Source organism: Lolium perenne, chromosome 7 (genome assembly GCF_019359855.2).
Source record: "Lolium perenne isolate Kyuss_39 chromosome 7, Kyuss_2.0, whole genome shotgun sequence".
Taxonomy (NCBI): domain Eukaryota; kingdom Viridiplantae; phylum Streptophyta; class Magnoliopsida; order Poales; family Poaceae; genus Lolium; species Lolium perenne.
Window position 1 is genome coordinate 61,831,827 of NC_067250.2, and position 21,204 is coordinate 61,853,030.

At 43.9% G+C, this 21,204-nt stretch overlaps 1 protein-coding gene across 1 annotated transcript in view; it reads right to left on the reverse strand.

The window, feature by feature from the left end:
• Window positions 1–16,320: 16,320 nt before the first annotated feature.
• Window positions 16,321–21,204, reverse strand: part of LOC139833595 (uncharacterized) — a 93,590-nt gene continuing 88,706 nt past the window's right edge. The window contains exons 5-7 of the mRNA XM_071823912.1: window positions 18,711–18,829; window positions 17,732–17,804; window positions 16,321–16,349 (exon numbers count right to left, since the gene is read on the reverse strand). Of these exons, the coding sequence (XP_071680013.1) occupies window positions 16,321–16,349; window positions 17,732–17,804; window positions 18,711–18,829 (221 nt within the window). The remainder of the gene's footprint in view (window positions 16,350–17,731; window positions 17,805–18,710; window positions 18,830–21,204) is intronic.

The window sequence follows — 21,204 nt, forward strand, 5'->3', positions numbered from 1 at the left end:
CGGGATACATGGCAACGCAAGCTTTCATCTTAGCGTCCGAACCACCTCCCGGAGATCCAAGAGAAGCGTTGTATAACATGGCCATGGCAGAGTGTGGAGCCATGGGAGCAGCATTCACAACTACACCTCCCGAAGGAGCTGCAAGGCAAAATAGTCCACGACCTACTGTTGCAGTGCAGGATCCCCCGAGAGCGAGCGGGGTCAGAGATACAGCGACTCAGGCCAGGGTGGATAGAGCGTGACAGGATAGAAGGGAACATCGGCATTCACCAGAAGTCGCTGAAGAAGATATGTGTGGACTCCCGTGTTTTACGAGACGAGTTCGAAAAACTCGAGTCCCGTCAGGATTTAAGTTACCAGGTAATTTCAAGAAGTTCGATGGCCTCTAACACCCCGAGGATTGGCTAGTCGATTACCTCGAGACGGTGAAACTGCAGGTGGAACCAGATTAACGGCCATGCAAAGCATTCAAGTACACTTGAGTGGAGCCGCAAGATCTTGGATAAAGAAGCTTCCCCCGGGTTCCATCGACAGCTGGGATAGTTTTGAGGATGTATTTGTCAAGAATTTCCGATCCACCTGCAAAAAACCTGCGTCACTAGAAGAGTTGAGATCATGTCGACAAAAGCATGATGAATCAATGTGAAAATACATCCAAAGGTGGAACATCATTAAAAACTCGGCAGAAAATATATCTGACGAGAGAGCAATAGATGCGTTTGTGGTAGGAATTCGACGAGGAGATTTTGTCGAGGACTTGGGGAGAACCAACCCAAGGACAGTGTCAGCATTGATGGAGATAGCAAACAGATGGGCAGATGGAGAAGATGCTGTTCACAATAAGCAACACAGGTCACCGGAGGAGGACCGTAGTCGAAACTTTCAAAATAGAGGACGATTTCCTCGACAATTCTCGAGTTACGATGCTCCTGGCCAAATATCGGCTGGGTTTCGGGGAAACACTGGAGGAAACAATAGAGATGAATATCAAAGGAGTAACGAGCAGCGAGGCGACAATAGAGATGACTCTCGGAATAACAGGCAAAATAGTGGACCAAGGTTTCAGAGACCTTTTGTATCTCCCGAGGATATGATGAACGGGCCATGTCAGATGCATTTCTATCTCGACAATAATGGGAAGAGGCAGTCAGGACATTTGCAGAAGGACTGTCGAAATTTTCAAGCAATGTTGAGAATAGCAGGGCACGCTAATGCTCAGGCAACGCACAGAAACCCCCAAGGGCCCAGGAGTGAGATCCACCTGCCACCTCCTCCCGCAATTACGGACGAAAATCGGCACCAGCTCAGAATAGCGGTAGCACCACACCCACCTCCATATGTTGATCCTAACTCCAATGGCGCGGTCTCGATGATTCAGAAAGCTAGGCCATCTAATAGGGCCCAGCAAGTAATTTTGCGACAAGTGTTCATGGCAGAGAAGATGTCTCCACCAACGATTGAGTACCTAAATTGGTCGGGACAGGACATTGGCTTCACAATTGCGGATCACCCGTAGCAAGTTCCTCGACCAGGACAGTCAGCACTCATCTTACCAGCGGTGATCGCAGGATTCGACGTATCTCAAGTATTCATAGATGGAGGCAGCAGTCTAAACCTTATGTACGTGGATACACTAAGGAAGATGAACATATCCCTGGCAAATCTAAAACCAACTGACACACGTTTCCATGGAATCACGCCAGAGAAGCCGAGTTATCCGTTGGGGAAGATCAATCTCGACGTTCAGTTTGGGACCCGAGAAAACTACAGGATAGAAAGGCTGGAGTTTGAAGTTGTGGATTTCCCATCGCAATATCACGCCTTGTTGGGATGACCAGCATATGCCAGGTTTATGGCGGTACCACACTACACGTACCTATTGTGGAGGTTACCTGGACCCAAGGGACCAATTACAGTCAAAGGCAGTTTCGCGGTAGCTGATAAATGTGACAAGGATTTTCATCGACTGTCAGAAACTTTCGGGATGCAAGCAGAATACATGGCGTCAAGGCTCACAACTGATTATGATGTGTTGCCAGATGTAGGAAGGCCGCTCCGAGAGCCAACCTTCAACACTACTAAGGATTCCAAGGAGGTGCAGATTCACCCGACAGATCCAAAGAAAACGACGTCCATTGCAACAGACATGGACCTCGCATAGGAAAGCGCGCTCGTTGAGTTCCTCCGTGAGCACTGGAAAATCTTCGCATGGTGTCCAGCTGACATGCCAGGAGTACCCAGGGAACTTGCCGAGCACCACCTAAACTTGGATCCAATAGCGAGACCAATCAAACAACCTTTGCGGCGTTTTTCGGAACCAAACCGCAAAGCCATGCTGTCAGAGATCGATCGACTCAGAGAAGCTGGTTTTATCAAAGAGCTACATACATAGGCCACGTGGGTAGCTAACCCAATGTTGGTCCCGAAGAAAAACACGAAAGTCCTTCGCATGTGTGTCGACTTTACGTGTCTCAATAAACACTGTCCAAAGGATCACTTTCCCCTCCCAAGGATCGATCAAATCATCGACTCCACGGCAGGATGTGAACGTCTTTCCTTCCTGGACGCATACTCTGGTTATAACCAAATCAGATTAAAAGAAGATGATGAAGTCAAGACAGCGTTCATAACACCTTATGGCGTGTTTTGCTACAGAACAATGCCTTTTGGACTAAAAAACGCGGGAGCAACATATCAGCGGATGATGCAGAAGTGCTTGGCAACACAGATTGGAAAAAATGTACAAGTGTACATTGACGATGTCATCATAACATCAAAAAAGAGGACAACATTGATCGAGGATTTAAAGGAAACTTTCGACAACCTTGACAAGTTTTGCCTCAAACTGAACCCGACGAAGTGTTCTTTTGGCGTCCCTGCAGGAGAACTTCTCGGGTTCCTAGTATCAGCAAGAAGGATCGAGACCAATCCTGAGAAAATCCAAGCCATCGTAACGATGAGGAAGCCAACAAAGTTGAAAGAAATACAACAGTTGACTGGGCGAGTCGCAACTTTGAGCAGATTCGTCGCCAGGTTAGGAGAGAAGGCATTGACGTTCTACGGGTTGATCAAACAAGGAGAGAAGTTTCAATGGAACGAAGAAGCGGACAAGGCTTTCGAGGATCTCAAGCGCACAATCTCGACACAACCAACCTTGGTGGCACCTAAGGAGAAGGAACCCCTCTTGCTATACATTGCAGCCACACCTCAGGTGGTCAGCACAGCTCTCGTAGTCGAAAGGGAGGAAGAAGGAAAACTCCATGGAGTACAGAGGCCAGTATATTTCATAAGTGAAGTATTATCACCTTCAAAACAGCGGTACCCGCAGTACCAGGAGCTAGCATACAGAGTGTTTACAACAGCAAGAAAGTTGCGACACTATTTTTCGGCGCATCCGATAATAGTAGTCAATGAGGCGCCTTTATCAAATATATTAAACAATCCAGAAGCTACGGGCCGTGTCTCCCTTTGGGGAATAGAGCTTTCCCCTCGGGACATCACGTACGAAAAAAGAAAAGCAATAAAGTCGCAAATTTTACCAGACTTCATCGCAGAGTGGATGGAGCTACAAAATACGGGACCCCTGATACGTCCAAAACGTATCTACTTTCCCGAACACTTTTGCTATTGTTTTGCCTCTAATTTGTGTATTTTGGATGCAACTAACACGGACTAACGCTGTTTTCAGCAGAACTGTTCTGGTGTCTCGTTTTTGTGCAGAAATCCAACTTTCGGGAAAATCCTCGGAATTTATGCAGAGGGCCTTATTTTCCCAGAGAACTGACGGAGCCAGAAGGACAAACCAGGTGGAGGCCCGAGGGCCCCACACCATAGGGCAGCGCGGCCCAGGGTGGGCCCGCTCGGCCATGTGGTGTGGCCCCCTCGGCCGGCCTCCGACGCCCTCCTTCGGACTATTTATCGGCCTCGACCTAAAAACGCACGGGAAGAAGTCAAAGTCACCAGAAACCCTCCAGAACGCCGCCACATCGCGAAACTCCGTCGCGGGAGCCAGAAGTCTCCGTTCTGGCACTCCGCCGGGATGGGGAATTGGAAGAGATCATCACCGCCATCACCGCCAACGCCTCTACATCAACCAGCCATGTTTCCCCCATCCATGTGTGAGTAATTCCCCCACTGTAGGCCGAAGGGGATGGTAGGGATTGGATGAGATTGGTCATGTAATAGCATAAGATTGTTAGGGCATAGTGCCTAGTGTCCGTAATTGGTACTTTGATGATATTGTTGCAACTTGTTATGCTTAATGCTTGTCACTAGGGCCCGAGTGCCATGATCTCAGATCTGAACATGTTATTGTTTCATCATGATATTCATTGTTTATGGTCTTACCTATAAGTTGTATACACATGTCGCTGTCCGGAACCGATGGCCCCGAAGTGACAGAAATCGGGACAACCGGAGGGAATGGTAGCGATGTGAGGATCACATGTGTTCACGGAGTGTTAATGCTTTGCTCCGGTACTCTATTAAAAGGAGTACCTTAATATCCAGTAGTTTCCCTTGAGGCCCGGCTGCCACCGGTTGGTAGGACAAAAGATGTTGTGCAAGTTTCTCATTGCGAGCACGCACGACTATATATGGAACACATGCCTATTGATTGCTTTGTACTTGGACACCGTTTTATTAATATCTGCAAATGCCCTGCTATGATTGTTACATGAGTTTCTCTCATCCATGCAACGCCCGTCATCCGTCCCCGTGCCTACAGTATTTTAATCCTGCTGTTTACTAAAATCACTACTGCTGTCTCTGTTACTCTGCTGCTGTTATTTCACTACTGCTACTGCTATAAAACTGTTACTACTGATAAACTCTTGCGAGCAAGTCTGTTTCCAGGTGCAGCTGAATTGACAACTCCGCTGTTAAGGCTTCCAAGTGTTCTTTGTCTCCCCTTGTGTTGAATCAATAAATTGGGTTTTACTTCCCTCGAAGACTATTGCGATCCCCTATACTTGTGGGTCATCAAGACTATTTTCTGGCGCCGTTGCCGGGGAGCATAGCTTTATTTGGAAGTTCACTTGGATTAATAATGTTCGCTGCAAATTCTCCATCATGGGTAAACCTCGCGATACTAAGGTCGCCATATTACCATCCACTACAAGAAAAGGTACAATTCTGAATACCTCCGCTACACTTGATTCACCATCTGTGATTGATAAACTTGTTTCACCGCCACATGCTTCACATGCGGGTACTTCTGCTGAATCTGAAAACTCTCATAATATTGATAATATTTCTGCTGTGCTTGATGATAGTGGTTCATTGGGATCTTTTGTAGATGCTACAATTGCTAGGTCTAGACAAATTGAAAATACTGAAACTCCTAATGCTACTACACCTGTTAATTCACCTGAGCTTGATTATTTTAGTGATGATCCTGATGAAGATTATGTGGAGCTTAATGATGATTTTATTGAAAAATGCAATGCTACTACTGATGCAAGAAAAATTAAAAAGTTACTTGCAGAACATGCTGTTAGATATAAACTGTCTCCTAATCCTAAGTTTGCCACATCTCCCATAAACATTAAGGATAAAGATTATGATTTTTCTCTTGATTTATCTCATATAGCTATTGTTGAGAAAACACCCTTTTGTGGTACTGAAAAAGAAAGTGCTGTTGAACACATGACTGAGTTATCTACTCTAAGTAGCCTGTTCTCTGATGATGTCAAGATGCGTACTTACTTTGTTGCTAAAATCTTTCCATTCTCATTAAAGGATGACGCTAAAACTTGGTATAATAGTTTGCCACCTAATTCTATTAAAAGTCCGAAAGAATTGCTTGATGCTTTCTTCCGTAAATACTTTCCTGCTAGTGCTCAACATATTGCTTTGCAGAGAATTTATAATTTTAACCAGGAAAATGGAGAGAAATTGCCTGAGGCTTGGGCGAGATTTTGTTCTCTTATTAGAGCTCGGCCTGATCATGATTTGGAAAAGCATGATTTACTTGATATATTTTATAGTGGACTAACCATTGAGTCTAGGGCATACCTGGATAGTTGTGCTGGTTGTGTTTTCAGGAAAAGAACTCTAGACGACGCTGAAGAATTATTGGCTAAAATAGGCCGGAATCATGATGATTGGACTACACCTGAACCAACTCCAACGCCAATATTGAAGAAGAGGGGTATGATTAAATTGAATGATGAAGATATGAGGGAAGCCAAGAAGTCTCTCAAGGAGAAAGGTATTAAATCTGAAGATGTGAAGAATCTTCCTCCCATAGAAGATATATGTGAGATAATTCCCCCTTCATCCATGATTGAGGTAAACTCCCTTCAATGCTTTACTAGGAAGATATTCCGTATTCAAAACCTCCTGCACAATGCTTAGATGAGTTTGATAATTATATTGTTAAGCAAGAAAATTTTAATATGAGAGTAGAGAATCATTTAATGGAAAATTCTCGAGCTATTAGTGAATTGCATGATATTGTAGAGAGAACCTCCAATGATGTTAAGATGCTTGTTAAACATTTTCATATGATTCAAACTCAAATTGATCAACTCACTAAAGTACAAAATGACTTGTTAGGGAATAATTCTAAAGAGAAACATGCTTATGAAGTAACAACTAGAGGTGGTGTCTCTACCCAGGATCCTCTATTTCCTGAAGGGCATCCCAAAAGAATTGAACAAGATTCTCAACACATTGAACCTAGTGCTCATTCTAAGAAGAAAAAGAAGAAGAAACATAAAAAGGTTGTAGAATCCTTTGAACCTGCTAATGATCCTAATAGTATTTCTATTTCTGATGCTGAAACTGAAAGTGGTAATGAACATGATAAAGATAATGATAAGAATGATACTCCTGATAAAGAAGAGGTAGAAGGTGAACCCGAAAAGCATGCTAAAAATAAAAAGTATACTAAAGAAGATTTTATTGCTGAGAAACATGGTAATGAAAGAGAACCTTGGGTGCAAAAGCAAATGCCTTTTCCTGCTAAGAAACTAAAATCAAAGGAAGAAGAACACTATAATAAATTTTGCGATTGGATGAAACCTTTATTCTTGCAAATCCCTTTGACTGATGCTATTAAATTGCCTCCTTATTCAAAGTATATGAAAGATATTGTTACTAACAAAAGGAAAATCCCCAATGAGGAAATTTCCACTATGCTTGCTAATTACTCTTTCAATGGTAAAGTGCCAAAGAAGTTGGGCGACCCAGGTATACCTACTATTCCTTGTTCTATTAAGAATAATTATGGTAAAACTGCTCTATGTGACTTGGGAGCCGGTGTTAGTGTTATGCCTTTTTCTCTTTATAAGAGACTTTACTTAGATAAGTTGATACCTACTGATATATCTTTGCAAATGGCTAATAAATCTACTGCTATTCCTGTTGGTATATGTGAGGATGTTCCTATTCAAGTTACTACTAACTGCTTAATATTAACTGATTTTGTTGTGTTGGAAATGCCTGAGGATGATAATATGTCTATTATTCTTGGGAGACCTTTTCTTAACACCGCAGGGGCTGTTATTGATTGCAATAAAGGAAAGGTTACTTTCAATGTTGATGATAGGGAGCATACCATTTATTTTCCCAAGAGGATTGAGAAAGCGTGTGGAGTTAATACTATTTCTAATGTGAGAACTATCAAAGTGGGAACTATTGATTGTCCTATATATGAGCCTAAGGAAGAATATCAAACTCTCGTGATTGGATCCATATCAATACAATTCAAGGTAACATGATTGATTTGAGGTTTATTTCTTCTTATGCTATGTAAAATTTATTTGGTGGTAAGACTTGATCAACCTTGCTAACAAATACTTTTTATATGCATAGAGGAGGGTAAACAACATCTCTTTCTTCCTCTTTTTGCTCTAGTTGCTGTAGCATTTTTAATTTGCAAAGTTCCTTAGTTAATCGGAGATTTCAAAAAATTTCCTGGCCAGTAATAATAAATTAAATACCCAGAAATGTGCATTTTTCAAAGTTTTCAAAAATTCACAAAAATTATACCGTTGGTCCTATTTTTCGACGAGGCACCTGGGAGCACCAGAGGATGACCTGTGGGGCACCAGAGGGTGCCACACCACAGGCCGGCGCGGCCAAGGAGGGGGGCGCGCCACCCTGTGGTGTGGGCCCCTCCTTGCTCCACTTTGCCATCTCTTTCTCCCAGCACCTTCTCTCTCCCGAAAAAACTCGTACCAGGTTCCTCTCTCTCGTGTTTTTGCTCAAGAGCTCCAGATTTCTCGATCTCTTTGCTCAGCCCAGATTTCTTGCTGAAATTTAGCACATTTGCTCCTTGGTATGTGACTCCTCCACCCATCCAAGTAGAATTTTGTTTGGTTGAGTATATCTTGAATATTTTGCTGCTGTAGGTAACATGTTTAGTGAGCTTGCATGCTTGTTCTAAGTGGTAGAAACTAGTTTTGATGCATGATTGGTACTCTAGCAAGTTCCTATGGTAGTTCCCCTTGATTATATGTCACCAAATCAAATTTTTATATTGTTTGTTGAAAATTTCAGAGAAGAGATGAAGAAGTTCAACTTTGGAGAGTTGTTCAAGAAAGGAACAACCAGCACCGAGAGGCCTTCTAGGGCCGCCACCCGGCTTAGGCGATCGTACAACGAGGATATCATCGCGCCTAGCTTCGCGCCCGAAGAGGACAACGGGGCTCCTAATGCTTCGTCTTTTCCATGCTATGATTTTCTGAGGAATGCAGGGATATTGGAGGATTTCTCCACCCTTGTCAACAGGGCGGGCCTAACCACCTATGTGGGAGATGAAAGGGAACAATACTACATGCTCACCAAAATCTTCGTTGAGAGCTTCAAGTTCCACAACAAGCAATATGAGCCGACAGTTGCATTCAAGATCTATGGTAATCCTGTTACTATGGGATTGGAAGATTTTTGTCGTGCATTGGATATTGCCCCTGTAGGTACAGCAAGTAGGATTGATGACAACCCCCGGGACTTGTTGGAGCTCTATCGAGGGATTACCGATGATGATTGTCGCACCATTCAGCATGGCAAGATAAGGAACATTCAACTCCCCGCCATTAAGTATTTTGCATATTACATTGCTACTAGCATTCTTGGTAGGGAGAACACTAGCAATATTTCTAGTTATCATCTTGCTTTCTTGAATATTGCACTTACTGGTCGGACATCTTATCACCTTGGTTCTCTTATTGCTCGCCGCCTGTCTAATAAAGGGCCTATTTTTGGAGGAACTATTGCACTGCGTGTTTTAACTTATCTAAGGCTTCCTATTGATCCTAATGATGTGCCATTGGCCCCTAGGAAACTTGATATTGCTGCTATGAAGAGTCATCATTTTGTTACCGCTGATTCTACTATAGATAATATGGTCTATAGAATGTTGTTTTCTGACGGGGATGAGAAGGAAATCCCTCTTCCCCAACCAGGTTTGTTCAGTATTGACAGGCAATCATGGTCGTGCACTAAGGAGGAGGTGGATGAACATATGAAGATACAAGACTTCCACCAGCAGCATGACTCTGAGGACGCCGAGGCCTCCCACGACTACACCGTCACGTATCCGGGTGCTTCTTCTAGCACATACCCGGAATACGATCCATCTTCGTCATACTACGGAGATATTACCTCATGGGATCGATGGGATTGAACTCCACTTAGGCCAAAAGCCTAAGCTTGGGGGGAGGTATACCGGCATCACTCATTCTTTGCATATTATGGTTGCTGGATACTTGTACATATTTGTTTTGTTCGTTTGAGTGGTTTTATAATGAGAGGAAGATGATATTTGGGGAAGTGCTGCCTGAAAACAGATTCTGGACTGTTACTAGAAAAATTCGAACGCACAGCCAGAGCGTTATTTTGAGCTGCCAATTTTTGTGCAGGTTCCCCAGGTTGTTATCTAACTTTCATTAGTTGAACACTTTTCGAGCTGAGCAACGTAAGATTTTTGTAAAAATAGATTTCTGTACTGCTGTCAGGTTTTGGCAGATTTCTGCCATCTCGCTTTTCTGTATTTCTGTTAGTTTGCTATTTCTTGTTTTTGCTTTGTTTCCTTCCCAAAACACAAAAAGACCAAAAATATTTCTGTTGTTTATCTTCACCATTTGTTTGCTTTGGTTTCTTGCATTTGTTTCGCTTTATTTGCTGTTGCTAGTTTGCTATAAGAAAACCCAAAAAGATTTTGCTTTGTTTGCTTGTTTCCTTTTGTTCTTGTTTGCAATTTGAAAACACCAAAAATATTTGCTGTTCTTCTTTGGTTTTGTAAAGTTCTTTATGAGTTCAATGGTCTTCGGTGGCTGGAGCGTGGTTTTCATTTCATATTATCCAAGCTACACAAGTGAAAAGGCAATAATGACGATCTACGACAATTGGATTGTGGTGAGAGGCTGGTATGAACTCTATTTGTTTTCATTTTTGTACATATACTCATCCATGTGAGCATGCTTAGTTGGTTCATGTGAGGTATATGTTATTTGAGAAAGTCTAGTAGTTCATGATCTCTCATGTTTAGCTCCAATTTATTAATATGAGTAGCATGTCATGGATGTTTGCTTGCATTGTTTTATTCATAAGTAAGTATGGCATTGTGGTATCCTCCTCTGAATAATTCATTTATATCGACTTGGCACATGCTCACGCATGCATATGACTGAACAAAAAGTCAATTAAGCCTCGATGATCTATATTGCTTCAGAGTTCTTGTATCACTTTTATGCCTCCGTTAATTTATTTTGCCGCAAGCATGATTATGACGATTCTTTGCTCTCTTGATTTGTCGCTCCCTAGTCTATTGCTAGCCTTCACTTGTACTGAGCGGGAACGCTGCTCGTGCTTCCAAACACATGAAAACCAAGTTATTCCAGAGTGTCCACCATAAATACCTATGCATGGCATTTCAAACCATTCCAAGTAAATTCTCATGCGCTACCTTTAAAACCTTCAAAATGCTTCTCAATTTGTGTTTATGTTTCATAGCTCATGAGGAAGTATGTGGTGTTTAGCTTTCAACCTTGTCATTTACTTTTGACGGACTCTCATATGGACTAGTGGCACATCCACTTATCCAATAATTTTGCAAAAAGAGCTGGCAATGGGATTCCCAGTCCCGAATTAATTAACTTAAATAGACACTCCTCCATGGTTTGTGATTGTTGGACGGCACCCGAAGGATTCGGTTAGCCATGGCTTGTGTAAGCAAAGGTTGGGGGGAGTGTCATCATCATAATAAAACTAAAATAAAAAGGCACTCCTTCATGGTATGAGATTGTTGGCAGGCACCCGAGGATTCGGTTAGCCATGGTTTGTGAAAGAAAGGTTGGAAGGAGTGCCACATAAATATGCAAATAATTCATTGGAGCCGCTCTTGAAAGTCCGGTTGGCGAGGTAGTTAGTGTACCCATTACCATTTGTTGACAACAACAAACACCTCTCAAAATGATTTTACTCCTGATTTCAAAAATGAAAAGCTCTAGCGCATGTTAATCCCTGCTTCCCTCTGCGAAGGGTCAATCTTTTACTTTTATGTTGTGTCTCCATTATTTCTTTGAGCACTATCTTGAGAGCACAACTATCATTCTTAGTATAATATGCTTGTCTCAAAATATGATTGATTGTGGTATAACTTTGATGCTTTTATCTTTGACAATCACTACTTCTAGTCTTTCTATGAACTCCAGAGGTGCCCGGGCATTTATGTTTTGCCAATCAAATACAGGCAAGCGAGATACCACTCTATCATGCTCTCTTATGAACATTGCAACCTTGCTTATATACATGATTCATGATGCTTATTATTAATTATTGGTACCTCTCCATGATTGACATAGCTGTTAGATGATCTTATTTGCATGTATCTCATTATGAACTGCTTAAGTATTAGCCATAGCATGAGAATATATACATCATATGAGCAAATGTGTTCGTGAAAGTTCTTTTATCGCTCAGTTGTTAACTGAATTGCTTGAGGACAAGCAATAAGCTAAGCTTGGGGGGAGTTGATACGTCCAAAACGTATCTACTTTCCCGAACACTTTTGCTATTGTTTTGCCTCTAATTTGTGTATTTTGGATGCAACTAACACGGACTAACGCTGTTTTCAGCAGAACTATTCTGGTGTCTCATTTTTGTGCAGAAATCCAACTTTCGGGAAAATCCTCGGAATTTATGCAGAGGGCCCTATTTTCCCAGAGAACTGACGGAGCCAGAAGGACAAACCAGGTGGAGGCCCGAGGGCCCCACACCATAGGGCGGCGCGGCCCAGGGGGGCCCGCGCGGCCATGTGGTGTGGCCCCCTCGGCCGGCCTCCGACGCCCTCCTTCGGACTATTTATCGGCCTCGACCTAAAAACGCACGGGGAGAAGTCGAAGTCGCCAGAAACCCTCCAGAACGCCGCCACATCGCGAAACTCCGTCGCGGGAGCCAGAAGTCTCCGTTCTGGCACTCCGCCGGGACGGGGAATTGGAAGAGATCATCACCGCCATCACCGCCAACGCCTCTACATCAACCAGCCATGTTTCCCCCATCCATGTGTGAGTAATTCCCCCGCTGTAGGCCGAAGGGGATGGTAGGGATTGGATGAGATTGGTCATGTAATAGCATAAGATTGTTAGGGCATAGTGCCTAGTGTCCGTAATTGGTACTTTGATGATATTGTTGCAACTTGTTATGCTTAATGCTTGTCACTAGGGCCCGAGTGCCATGATCTCAGATCTGAACATGTTATTGTTTCATCATGATATTCATTGTTTATGGTCTTACCTATAAGTTGTATACACATGTCGCTGTCCAGAACCGATGGCCCCAAAGTGACAGAAATCTGGACAACCGGAGGGAATGGTAGCGATGTGAGGATCACATGTGTTCACGGAGTGTTAATGCTTTGCTCCGGTACTCTATTAAAAGGAGTACCTTAATATCCAGTAGTTTCCCTTGAGGCCCGGCTGCCACCGGCTGGTAGGACAAAAGATGTTGTGCAAGTTTCTCATTGCGAGCACGCACGACTATATATGGAACACATGCCTATTGATTGCTTTGTACTTGGACACCGTTTTATTAATATCTGCAAATGCCCTGCTATGATTGTTACATGAGTTTCTCTCATCCATGCAACGCCCGTCATCCGTCCCCGTGCCTACAGTATTTTAATCCTGCTGTTTACTAAAATCACTACTGCTGTCTCTGTTACTTTGCTGCTGTTATTTCACTACTGCTACTGCTATAAAACTGTTACTACTGATAAACTCTTGCGAGCAAGTCTGTTTCCAGGTGCAGCTGAATTGACAACTCCGCTGTTAAGGCTTCCAAGTGTTCTTTGTCTCCCCTTGTGTCGAATCAATAAATTGGGTTTTACTTCCCTCGAAGACTGTTGCGATCCCCTATACTTGTGGGTCATCAACCCCCCCCCCCCAGATCTATCGAGAACCTGGACTATGAACTTCGACAGGTCCAAGAGATTAGAGGGAGCTGGAGCTGGCGTGATACTAATATCACCTGAAGGCGATAAATTAAAGTATGTCTTACGGATGACGTTTCCAAACGCGTCTAACAATGAGGAAGAATACGAAGCTCTCATACATGGGATGAAGATGGCGAAAGCTTGTGGTGCAACTCGACTAAAAATCTTTGGCGACTCACAATTGGTGGCTCAGCAGGTCATGAATCAGTGCGATGCAGTCAACGAAAGTATGATAGCATACAAAGAAGTGTATAACGAGCTGGAGAAACTGTTTGATGGAGGTGAGGTAAATCACATCAGCAGGCTAAGTAATGATGAAGCCGATGTTCTTGCAAACATTGGGTCGCAGTGTCTCGTGATTCCACCAGGCGTGTTCTGGGAGGAGATAATAGAGAGATCTACAAAGCCGAAGAAACCAAAGAAGAAGGAGAAGGATGAGAAACCCTCGGGGGCTACGAAAGTAACACTGGAAGAAGAAGAGGAACAGGATCTAGTAATGATGGTGCAAACTCCATGGATGCAGGCGTACATATCATACATCCTAAGGAAAACAATACCCGACGATCCAGTCGAAGCAAGGAGAGTTATTAGACGTTCCAAAGCCTTCACTGTAGTCAAAGGGGAGTTGTACAAGCAAAGTATTTCGGGTGTGCTACAAAGGTGCGTCACACCCGAAGAAGGAAGGATAATTCTGAAGGACATACACGAAGGAATATGTGGTCATCATGCAAGCAGTCAAGCTATCGCGGCTAAGGTTTTCAGAGAAGGATTTTATTGGTTGACAGCAATCGAGGATGCGAAGGAGATAGTGCGAACTTGCGACGCGTGCCAGAGATTTGCCGCAAGGCCTCATTCTCCGGCAGCAGAGTTGATGCCAATACCGCTGTCTTGGCCCTTTGCTCAATGGGGTCTCGATATGGTGGGAAAATTATACAAGGCCTCGCCAGGAGGATACGAGTATATGCTCGTCGCTGTCGACAAATTCACCAAATGGATAGAAGCAAAGCCGATAAATTCACCATACGGAGCGTCGGCCATCAAGTTTGTGAAAAGCATTGTCTTTCGGTTCGGAGTACCTCATAGCATCGTCACGGACAATGGCAGTAATTTCACTTCCAAGGAATTCAAAGCATACTGTGCAGAGGTGGGCATTAAATTGCACTTCGCGTCAGTTGCGCACCAGCAGACCAACGGTCAAGTCGAGAAAGCCAATGGTATCATCTGTAATGGTATTAAGAAGCGCTTGTTAGGACCATTGGAAAAAGCTCGACATACTTGGCCAGAGGAGTTGCCAAGTGTGTTATGGAGTATCCGAACAACACCAAATACAGTGACACAGGAGACTCCATTTTTTCTGGTCCATGGAGCTGAGGCAGTACTGCCGATAGAAATAGAGCATGATTCTCCAAGAGTTACGGAATACGACGAAGAAGCTTCCAGAAAAGCATTGGAAGACGATGTCGACGCACTTGATGAGGCTCGAGACGAAGTGTTATCACGGGTCGCTAAGTACCAGCAAGATCTGAAAAACTACCACAGTCGACATTTGCGACCAAGATCTTTTCAGGTTGGAGACCTAGTTCTACGACTCAATCAAAAAAGCCATGAAAAACTCGAGTCGCCGTGGCTTGGCCCTTACATTGTCACAGAAGTAATCGAAGGAGGAGCATACAGGATAAAGGACAAGAAGTCAGGAGCTGCCGAGCCAAATCCTTGGAACGTGGCACAACTCAGGCGTTTTTACGCCTAGAGTCGAAATATAGTCCTCCTTGTAAAAATACAATGTACTGAAACGCCCGCGAGTTTTCAGACGCACTCTTTTCCTTTTTCAGGGCACCGAGTGGGGCTGGAAAAGGTTTTTAATGAGGCGGACTCGCGGTGCTGCAATATAATAAAGATAGTGGAAATATTACATCCTTTTCTTCGACAGGCTCGGGGGCTGGCGCCCAGAAGTTACAATATATATATACATTGTGGACGAATACAACTTGCAAAAATATCACAAAATAAAGTGAAGATACAAAATAGTGATCAACAAAAAAGGCTCGGGGGCTAATACCCGCAAATATAGTATACTCAATATAATTTATTTTGCCATGGTTCAAACCTCGCATACGCAATAAAGAAAATCGCCACCGAAACAATCGGGGGCTTGACGAGGAAAAATAAAAGTATCTAGTGGCTTTACAATATAGATTATGTTTACAACATACAAGATACAACTCCTGAGAAAATTCGACAGGCTAAAAAAGAAACTCTCAATTGCTGCCTAGTATATCATCTATGGTCATCCGTTCATCATGTGCAGTACGAGTACTATGTTCAGCATAGCTGCCCTTCACGAAGAACTCAGCGTCCATCCGAAGAAGTTCATCCATCATCTCTTCTGCTACAGGGGTCACAATATCATCAATTTTGCCAATGTTCCTCTTCCTTTTCGCCATTTTGGCCAGGCACTTGGCAACAATTCGACTCATGTCTAACTTTGGATAGCAGATTTGTATCATCATCATAGCAAATCTTGCGCCCGCAGATAATTGGGCCCGCACAAATCCATGGATTCGAGGTGCATCCCGAAATTTATCCATCAAAGCAGGAAGGGTTTCTGGCATCTTATTGCGCGGGAACATGGTGCTGTAAACTAAGGACAATGTCCTTGTATAGAAGTCGAGGAAATCACGGACCTGACTCACACGATCTTGAAATCTGACGATTTGGCGGGTACGTTAAGGCGTAACCCAAAAGTTGGAACCATGTTCTTCGGCAAGTCTGAGAAGCACATTGGATCGAGCTTCAACACGATGATCCTCGGCAGCAGTATCCAAAAATGAACCTTTTCCAGTGGTAAAATCAGTAAGGAAGGAAGAACAGCAAGAATAACATCAAGCACGGTCAAGAGAACGAAGTATACCTGTCATATCCAAGCTGGAGTCATTCATCAGTTGAAGCATATAATTCTCTCGAGAAGAAGCTTCGGTAGCCTCAGTAACCGCGTCCTCTTTTTCAGCTATAGCATCCTGAGCCTGCTGAAGCACAATTTTTTCCCTCTCCGATGATTTTCGAGACTGCTCCATTATTATAAGTGCTTGCTTCTTCATAGACTGAAGTTGTTGGCGAAGTTCTTTCAAGTCTTCTATTGAACCCTTACTCGAGGAATCTTCGATAAATTCATTCTCAACAGGCATTTTCTTTGAGTAGGAGGAAGCAGGAAAAGCATCGGAAGGACGAGGAGTTGAAGTGCATGTAGTTATCAAATATCAACTAGAAATAAAAGTTTCGACATCAATCATCAAGCAAAAATAGATTTCCATTGATTTTCAAAGTATTTACATGGACATCACAAAAGGAAGGTTCCTAATAAGCTAAGGGGGTAGTTGTCGCCAAAGCTACTATGGCGACAGCATCAAAAGAGAAACAAAACAAAAGAGAAGACAAGGTGGTCTACTTGACCTCCGGCTTCGATGAACTAGGAGCGGGAGTTGGCTTGCATCCGAGGTAGGCGAGGATTTTCTTTGAGTTTGGCTTGGCAGCCTTAATCAACGACTGCCACTTCTTCGTTTCCATCGCCTTCGTGTCGCCAACTTTCGCCCAGTCGACATCTTGTTGGCTGTCAGCAACTAAGGTGATAGTGCCTTCAACACCAACTTTCAAACTCTCTTGGCAAAGTTTGAGCCCAAGATCTTCTTGAGAATTGAAGCACTTGGCAAGATTACTGAAAGTCGTGGGTTCCTCTTTCTTCGTGAAGAAGTAGGGAAAAAGCCGCACAAACCTGTTCTAGCTTCAGTAAGGCCTTCGCGTGCCTCATCTCCATGAATTTCAAGGAGGGAAAGCGCGTCGAGAAGGCGATCACCTTCAGGATTCGCCAGATCATAATCTTGCTGCGTTCTCCCTAAATGAGCAAAAAGAAGCTTGTCAAGAAAAAGGCGAACAAGGACAAATATGACGACCTGAAGTAATAACAAAAGATCTGAGTACTTACTAACAAAACATCGACTCTGCGACTCCAAGCGAGTAAGGATCTCTTCTTCGCGAGCCGAATGCTGAGCTATGTTATCACTCAAAGAAGTTTCCGCGTCATGAAGTCTTTTTCGAATATCTTTGACAGCGGCAGCATCTGCTTCAGCTTTCTTGCGAGCTCTTTCGCTTTGCTCTAACTTGATAGCAAGAGCGTCACCGCGTTTGTTAGCTTCCGCAAGATTCTCTGGAAAAATAAATGACAATAAAATGTCATGACGAAATAATGAAGGAGTTTATTCAGTAGAAGAGGCAGGAAAAAAAATAAAAAAATAGTACCTTCAAGCTTGGTGGCATAATCGCGGTACCCGATAAATTGGGTACCGAGGCGGATAAATTCCTTCATCGAAGGCTGAAGAGAAGACCACAGAAAAGGGAAGTCAATATAGTAAGCAAAAGTTCGATAGCACCAAGCAAAAACCGAAGGGGAGTCCAAAGCAATGAAATGTTCAGAGTATAAAAAAAGAGAGAGAAGAAGAGATAACTTACATCATCCATTAAAGGAGTCGTGGAACTACCAGTTAGCAAGACAGGCTCCTTGACCGACTCGACCCTAGTCCTCTTTGGAGAAGGGGCATGGGGCTTGCAACTGGAGTTGGATGCTCGATGTTTTGCTGAGGAGGCGTGGTTTCATCCCCATCAGGCTGAGCTTCAGAAACAACTAAAGTACGCGACGTACTCGTTTGAGCAGTCGCATCAATAGGTGGAATCTCATCCTCGTCACAACTACAGTAAAAAAGGCGACAATGTAAGAAACAACATAGACAAAAAATTGAGAGCTAAAGCAAAGAGCAGCAGGAACTTACGAGCTGACAAGAGCATCTTCGTAAGGGTTGAAAGTTGTCCTTTTTGAAGGACCAACTTCTTCGGCAGGAGATGTGCCGGGTTTAGAGGCGCCAGAATCAGCGGTTTCGTCCCTTTTCCTCTTGTTCCTTGGAGAAACAGCGGAGGGAAGGGAGTGTGTCGATGCGGTAGCCTCAGATTCGACTTCTTTTTCAGAGGAAGCCGCGGGTTTTTGAAAACCCGCGACTTCACTCTCAGGGTGAGAAGTACCCTGGTTGTCGTCGGTGACAATAGTCCGTTCTTCGACTTCTCCACCTTCGGGAAGGGGAGGAAGAGGTGACGCAGTTTTATGGCCCTGGACAAGATAGAAAGAGTATCAACATGAATTTGTATCAATAATAGCAGACGAAGAAATGGCAGAACAAAAAGAGAAAAGAAGAGAGTGAATGAATAAGCAGATGGTACAATAAATTACCTGCGGGAGCGCGTTGGCGGCGTTGTATGGTGTCACACGGCAAGATGATGGGACGGTGTCTTTCTTGCTCAGCGACGAGATCTTCCGGACAAGTTTTTCTAAGTCCTTGGCCGGTAAATCTATCGATAGGCGATCCACATCCTCATCGCCAGCATACATCCAAAGGGGGTTCTTGCGCGCTTGCAAAGGCTGCACCCTAATTCTAAGGAAATATGCCGTGATTTGGATACCCGACAATTCTTGTCCACGGGTATTTTGGAGTTTGTGGATGCGTGTCATCAGCGCCTCTGTCGATGATTTTTCTTCGTCGGTAGCCTCTGCATCCCAGGACCGGCGGCGACAGATTTTTTCGTTACCATCGAAAGGGGGAATGTTGTGTTCCGCCGAGTTGCGGCTTTCCTCGTGGATATACAACCATTTTTTGCGCTTGAACTAAGTCAGGGAATTTGACGTCGAAGTATTCGACGTCAGGGCGGACGCAGATAACAACGCCACCTATGTTATAGGCGACATTGGGGGAGCCATTGCGGCGGAGAAGAAAGATACGTTTCCAGAGAGCCCAGTTCGGTTGGACCCCAAGGAAAGACTCGCAAAGAGTGATAAAAATAGAGATGTGCAGGATGGAGTTGGGGGTGAGATGGTGAAGTTGCAATCCATATAGAAAGAGCAACCCACGCAGAAAATTGTGAATGGGGGAGGAAAGACTGCAGATGAGGTGGTCAACGAAACTGACCCGGTACTCGATTGGAGAAGATGGATAGCTCTCCTTGCTGGGGAAGCGCAGCGATTCCTTCTTCTTGCTGATCCCAAGTTTCTTCAGCAAGTTGATGTCTTGGGTGGAGATTTTGGATCTCTCCCACTCGGTGTTCCTCAGATCTTCCACCGCCATCTTCGACTCTGGAGTGCTGTGCCTAATGAGCCGCGCGCGCGGTGGCATGAACAATAGTGTAGGAGAAAGGTGCGAGCGTGGTTGAGCTCAAGAAGTGATGGGCGCAAGGGAGGATTTTTCGCAGAAGAAAGCAGAGGTGCGGCGCGAGTGAAAGTGCGAACGGAGGAAGACGATGACCTTAAGTAGGGGTGCGGCGAATCGACGCACCGTTGGATGGAGAAATCTTGCGATGGATGATGTACACGTGGATAAGGGGTAACAACGTAATTTCAATATGAAGGAAAGGAACAGGTGCTACAGTGCGTGCGCCAAAAAAAGTGGAGACGTGTGTCCCCCACTTGCACGACGTGTCAACCTGATAAGGATTTTGGGCCCGCAAGGCAGAGAGAGAGCAGTACTCGCGTCTTCCCAATATAGTGATCGTGGCTATCGTCAGTGATGATGTCACCTTGCCAAGAGAAAAAATCTCGGCTATGACAATTAATGAAATTGGCGGCAGACAAAGACTATTGGTAATTTCGAGAAGCTTTTGATCAAATACAATTTTTTGCTCAAATGCTCGGGGGCTACTTTGGAAAAAAGAAAAAAATCGAGTATGACAAAATAGAAAGGGCGAGAGCCTATGACCAAATGCAAGCATTTGTTCATAGCCTCGGGGGCTACTCCCATCGGGAGCGCTGGTCGCGCACCCGATAGATATGAAAAGCTCGAGAAAGAATAATAATATAGCGACAGAAGATACTAATTTGTTGAGCCTACAACCAAGTACAAGTCCATGGCTATAGCCTCGGGGGCTACTCCCATCGGGAACGCTGTTCACGTGCCCGATGAAATCGAAAAAAAGAGAGAAGAAAGGAAAAAGGAAATGAGCATATTTCGAGTTATGACTGATAACTCTACATATATTCCCATCGGGAACGCAAAATAAGTCATCCGTTGACTCAATAAAATGTGCTATTCCAACAGCCGAAAAAACACTCGACAATATATTCTCAGAGCGCCAAAGTCGCGAATAATCTCTGAATGCCGCAAAACTTTGCGAAGGTAAGACCCCAGATCCGATCTGAGCGGCGTGGCACCGTCTCTGACGTCGGTTTGCTACTTTTTTCCGTATCAACAGATACGAAGAAAAATCCTAACGGACGCGTTAGGTACCCGATAAAATATGACTGGGACTCGACAAAATGGTAAGACCTTAAGCGGCACCTGTCGAAGTTTACACCAGTATCCCGAGATCATGTCCAGGGACGTGATCTTGAAGTAGGTTTTTGCGGATTGCCACTAGAGCAGTTAACTAGTACCTGATCCGTCAGATGAACTAGCCCCAACTACCATCATTCATGTACAATATATAATTGCATATCCAAAGATATGTGATAAAATTCGACAGAGTTATTGAATGATTAAACTTGGAGATTTTCCATGATTCTTCAGTTCAAGCAAAATCTCGAGGGCTACTGACATAGGCATCCCCAATGGGCCTGCCGAAGATGGTACCCGAGGTTTACTGAAGGCCCATAACTCGAAGAATAAGAAGGTTCTAAAGCCCAAGTTATTATTAAGGAAAGCTAGAGTTGTATTGGGAAGTACTACTTGTAATCTTGC